The sequence below is a fragment of the Anoplophora glabripennis genome, unplaced genomic scaffold (assembly GCF_000390285.2).
Source record: "Anoplophora glabripennis isolate ALB-LARVAE unplaced genomic scaffold, Agla_2.0 scaffold576, whole genome shotgun sequence".
Classification (NCBI taxonomy): domain Eukaryota; kingdom Metazoa; phylum Arthropoda; class Insecta; order Coleoptera; family Cerambycidae; genus Anoplophora; species Anoplophora glabripennis.
The window spans coordinates 176,789-182,800 of NW_019416659.1; the positions used below are offsets into that span (position 1 = coordinate 176,789).

The following is a 6,012-nucleotide window of genomic DNA, read 5'->3' on the forward strand; positions in this document are numbered from 1 at the left end:
TAACTATTATAAAATCAAATAGTAACGTCTATAGTTTAGTTAATACTATTTTTCTTCGAATTTAAAAAATAATCCTTGTTCTAAGTTGATTAGAAGCCGAGACAATTTTTTTTTAATCACAGTGTGCTTAATTATTAAGAGCGGAAATTTGGAGAGCTATATTTTCATGTCCTACATTAACATTAAGATGAATTCAACTATTTAACTGCAAAAAAGAATATAGCGGCGATGCGTTCCATTACTCGGTCTAGCGAACGAGTGGGAAGAGCGAAGCTAAATAAAAAATTAAATCTCGGGTTGAAATAATGTTAATACAATAGCTTCAATGCTCCTGAATTTTCGCGATACCACAAATTAAAAAAAGAATCATCTCGATAGGTTCATTATTAACCGAGATATGGCTAATTTTTCCAGCTCCATCGATCTGAAGCCGCTCGATCATTTTCCTGCGCGCAACCAAGCGCGTTGCACCTCGCTCTCCCCACGCGTTCGCTAGACCGAGTAATAGAACGCATCGCCGCTATCTTCTTTTTTGCAATTAAATAGTTGAATTCACCTTAATGTTAATGTAGGACATGAAAATATAGTTCTTAATGTATACACTCGACAAATTTCGGCTCTTAATATTAATAATTAAGGTCACTGCGGTTAAATAAAAAAAATATCTCAGCTGTCAATCAACTTAAAACAACATTTTTTTTTAATTCGAAGAAAAATAGTACTAACTAAACTATAGAGGTTACTGTTTCATTTTATAATAATTACCTATCTTAACAATTTAATAAATATTAAAATTTTTTCAGTCATTTTTAAACAAATTAAATTTGAAAAATTAAATTATCAGTAAATGCATATGTTAATACAACTATTTAGGTACAAAAACAACTAATGATCGAAACCATACAACGCCTTTGAGCATGGGAAAAATGAATTGAAAGTAGCATCTTCTTAGATAACAAATTCCGCCAACGCCAAATCCATGAAGCGTTCAGGTTGAAAAACAAAATTTTAAAATTAAATTAAACGTTTGCAATTTTTCCATGAGAAACCTCTTCGCTTTTTTAAAATATCGCAAAGTATTGCGTGACGATTGAAAGAATTTGCAGTTTATTGTTGACAGACTTCATTGCTTTTATATTTAACTTTTTTCCATAAAGTCAAAAATAAAAAATTTTGCACGTGCTAAATTTGGTAAGCAACGCGTATTTTCAGTATCGTCATATATTAATGAGACTTCAACTAACGATCTAAATACTGGTAGTTTCTGAGACATCTTGGAAATTTATTTTAAAATTACTTAAGCAGTTGAAACATAAATTTATTTAGTTTACATGACTACCTATCTCTAACTATTTTTGATGAATATCCATTTCATTTATGCTTCTATTCGCGAATGCAGCTAAGAGCTCGCCCTCTGGCGGTGACAAGTGATACTAGCGAAACAAGGTAAATATTTCTTCTGTGTGTGACATTTCGTTTTGTATTTTATTTAAAACTGTATTTAGTGTTCGTTTTTTGAACACTGTTATTTTAAGAAAACAGTGTGAGAAAAATTTCAGAAATTATGGATAGAAAGAAGAAACTGTCAAGCTATTATTGTTCAGTTCAAGGCTGCTCTTCATGGTCCAAGAAAAATCCAGAATTAAGTTTTCATCAAACCATTGAAGAAATTTTCAAAATATTATTGCCGATAGATAATACTCCCTGAATTTCATCAGGGTTGTTAGTAAGTAAGGGCACTAGTCTGCAGACATAATATAAATTTCTAAATTTAAATTAACTTTGCTCAATTTTCCCATATAGTACCACATGATCAGCCGTAAAAACTGCCTCTCCTTCTAATATACAACGAGAGTTTTCGTTAGCATATATGTAAATAGGAAATGTATTCCACAACGGATAAGTTCATAGTTATAACCTAATAAAATGTACATTAAATTGTAATGCTAGAGACAAATAAAGTAGACATAAATACTTGCCTTAAAATTTATTTATGAAATATTTGAAACCTATAAAATAACACAAAAATGAAATAACCGCAGTTTGATAACAAAATTACTAATAATAATGGCAAATAAGACAAATGTTGTTCAAAGGAATGTGTAAACGCGAACGGCAATGTCAAAATTACCTTGTTTCGGAGCTTACTGCTTTCGCCGCTTGGTGCGCTTGCATCTTAAAAATTATTGCGGATAGACTTTTGATACGAACTATGAAGTTACATATCAATATAATTGTGTACCGTAATAGGTACCAAAATTAATCAAATAAAATTGACACAAGCCTCAATTAGTTAATATAAATCTCAATCAATAGTTTCTGAGACATCTTGGAAATTTATTTTACAATTACTTAAGCAGTTGGAAAATAAATTTATTTAGTTCACATGACTACCTATCTCTAACTATTTAGATAAAATAAAAATCAGATATAAATAAAAAGACAGTATAAAATAAAAATTAAAATACACAAAAGGAGAATAAAATGTTTTAATTTACTTTAGTTGGAGAACTTTTTTAGAAATTCGTTATTAAGAGTAACATATTGAAAGCATTTATAACACAGAGCAGTAAACCTAATGGCTTTTCATTCAAAATTGTAAAATTTTATTTTTTTTATAATCCTTTAAAAACATTGATGGTACAGTTGTGTGATATCAGTTTCACGACATATTTTAGAAAAAATATGCCTTCTCCCTCTCTGTCAGGGATTAATTCCAGATAGGTAATATTCCAAATAAAATTTATCTAGAAATTAACCTGCATTGGTGCAAACTGATTACTTTTATTACAGCAAGTTCTGTTTATACCAATAAAAGTATTTAAAGTACCTGAGGGGAGGTAATTACTTTAACATCCCTGTTGCCATTGGCCGTATTTGCCAATATTGAGAAAAGGGGTGTGGTATATTATTTAAATAAATGCCACTGTAATTGATATCTAATACATTCGTGATATACTTTTCTAAACGACATCATGTCTTTAGGCCAAAAAAGTTATGTGATAAGTGATTTTGCAAGTATTACGGACAGTGATTTGTGTGAAATATTGACGACGGAAATACCGCAGGATTCAAGTTTTGAGTTGCCACCAGATCAACAGGTGCCTATTTCTGAAAACCAAGAAAATAGCCATCCAAACTGTGAAATTGGTGAATATTTTTCAAATTTTTACAAACCGATAACGCCACCTAGTACGTCAGAATTTGCATCCCCTCAAACGAACGATATTTGTTGGAATACGCAGCCTATTTCGTCAAGTTCTAGTGATTTTAAGCCTTCTTTACCTCCATATCCAGATTGTAATGAAGATTATTTGAATAGTATCAATACTGAAAATTATTTGCCAGTGAGCCAGTGTTCATATCCAATGGAAAACCAAGTGGTAAGTACAAGTATATGCTGTAGAAGTATAATTGTTTCAATATTTAATGGAATATAAATACAATTTACGTTTTATTTTCCACCCGCAGACTGCCCAAATTAAGATACAACATAGTCCTGATTGGCACATAGAACGACAAAACGATGAAACGTCAGCGGATAGAAATCATTTAGCTCCATGTCAGATGCAGTATGAAATCCAACCATCTTATAATTGTATGCAGCAACAAGATAGCGATGACCAGTTGCGTGGTAAGTAACTCTTTGCTTATTTTAAACTATTTTGAACGTTCAAAATGTTTAATTCAATTATAATAATAAGAACTGATAATTATTTTTTATAATGTACATTTTTTATACTGCAGCATCCCGTTGTGGAAGAGACATATTTAAAATTCATTTATTTAGAGTTTATATACTTCTGCTTTGTTTATATTTCCACGTCCAATGAAACATCATTATTAGGCATTATCTTGCATTAATTCGAAGATGTTTTACTTAAGTGTTAAAAACTGTTGTGTATAACTGTCTCATTTGTATTTTTCAGAACAAGTTGATGTTCCACCACCAGTTCCAAAGCTTAACACTAACAGTACCGGAACCAAGAGAGCTCGAACTGCTTATACATCTTCGCAGCTGATCGAACTTGAAAAAGAATTTCATTACAATAAATACCTGTGTCGTCCAAGAAGGATTCAGTTAGCTCAGTCGCTTTCCCTCTCTGACCGACAAATCAAAATATGGTTCCAGAACCGAAGAATGAAATCTAAAAAGGAACAGAAGAACAAATCTTCACCAACGGCTTCAAACGAAAGTCACTCCCCTCCGACTACTTCATTCGGAAGTTGCAGTCCAAACAGTTGCTCACCGAAAATGCAGAATATCAAATTAGAACAGTCAGTAATTGACCGTTTACAGAACCATGCGGTTGCAGTTCAGAACCAGTATATACCATCACTGCAATCGTATCAATCATATCCCCATTACAACCAGCAGTGGGAAAACAACACTTTGTATTCTGGTCAGTATTATCAACCCCAAATCAACATGCATTGTGCAGATATGCAGTATCCAAGTGCATATTCCGAGCATTCACCGCTAAAAAATACTCATCATTATGTTCTAAATTCGTATAGCTAGTTGGTATCAGAGAATAACAAATCATCACTCTACCAACCTTATTTAAGTGCTGTAAAAGAGAATCTGCAGGAAATTTATTGGAGGAGAATCTGCTTAGCAATAGTTCTAGTTCTGCTTTTAATCCTTCTGTTAACGTGACATGGTACGGTGACCAATAGTTAGGAAATATTACGCCCCCAGAAAGTATAACGCCATTATAATGTACTGATACGTAATTAGAATAAGTAGTATATAATAACATACGGACAGTAACTTATAGCTGTAATTAAAAATTCCTTTTGAAACTGTAAAATAATATTTTATTTTGTCTGATACTGTAAATAAATATTTTGTAGATATTCTAGTTTATATAGTATTATTTTTGTGCAATTATGTTTTATATAAGTAAACATAGTTAATGTTATACTTGAGCATGTTTTTATTAAAATTACATTTTTATAATTGCTTGTAGTTAGTTAATTCATTTGTGAAATTTTCTGACTATTTTTAACTGATTGAGTATTTGTGTCATATCTCAAAAAAAGATAAAGAAATAACCCCTAGATAGTCCAATTAGATAAGCCTTTAAATCGAAATTTGGTCAACTTGCCTGAATTTTTGATATGAGTTAGTTTGAGGTATGTTATAACAATAAGTGACAGTAATTTTTTGTTCAGCCCCCGGCCAAGGGTGAAAAATGACAAATGGGTATTTCAAGATAACTCAAAACGGGTAAGGGCTACAAAAAATAGTTTCGTATAAAAGTGAAAGCATACAATTCTACATAAAAATGGTCTCTTAACTTTTTCTTGTACTATTAAAATTAACAGAGTTAGGGAGGTTGGAAGTTAAGGGAAGATTTCAGAAATTTTAAAAAATCAAGCAGAAAAATGAATGAATTTTGTAATTTTTTTTTCGATCTACTCTAAAAAATGTGACCTTTCTTTTCAAAGAAATAGATATATTTTTTAATTTTTAATAAGAAAGTTATAACAATTTCAAATTTGTTGTTCACCCCCTAAACAGAGATTTTAACGAAAACCTGGAAACAGGTCAATTTAATTTTGTCAATTTGTTTACATAAATCATATTTTTAATTCTTTTTGAGTAAATATGATTTTTTTATAAATAAAAAATATAGTTTTTCAGAAGTAAATAATAAGGGTAGCACCCCCAAACACGGAATCACTTGCGAAATATTTGTTTTTTGTCATAAGTAATTTCCATTTTGTTTCATTTCAAAATATTGATTAGAACCCCAGAAATTTTGAAAAAATTGTTTTGGGGGCGAACTATGAGGGTATATTTCAGCCCGTAAATATGTTTTTCCGCCGATAAAAAAAATACGTGTCTCTTAACATTTTTTAGAGTAGATTGAAAAAAAATACAAAATTCATTCGTTTTTCTGCTTGTTATGATTTTTTTAAATTTCTGAAATCTTCCCTTAACTCCTAGCCTCCCTAACTAGACATATAAGTCTTGACAGTTATTGTTCCGTTAAAATCTTGTAA

General features: G+C 30.9%; 1 protein-coding gene across 1 annotated transcript; it reads left to right on the top strand.

Annotated features, from left to right (window-relative positions):
- Positions 1 to 3,214: 3,214 nt before the first annotated feature.
- LOC108910837 (homeobox protein HOX3-like) lies at positions 3,215 to 4,826 on the top strand. Its single transcript, XM_018715582.1, has 3 exons — positions 3,215 to 3,383; positions 3,472 to 3,634; positions 3,930 to 4,826. The coding sequence occupies exons 1-3, from the start codon at positions 3,369 to 3,371 to the stop codon at positions 4,520 to 4,522; spliced, it is 771 nt and encodes a 256-aa protein (XP_018571098.1). The 5' UTR covers positions 3,215 to 3,368; the 3' UTR covers positions 4,523 to 4,826.
- The last annotated feature ends 1,186 nt before the right edge of the window (positions 4,827 to 6,012 follow it).

Excerpts from the sequence above, each read along its gene's own strand:
- LOC108910837 (XM_018715582.1), top strand. Across the intron at positions 3,635-3,929 it reads TAGCGATGACCAGTTGCGTG|AACAAGTTGATGTTCCACCA; the intron begins GTAAGTAACTCT and ends TGTATTTTTCAG.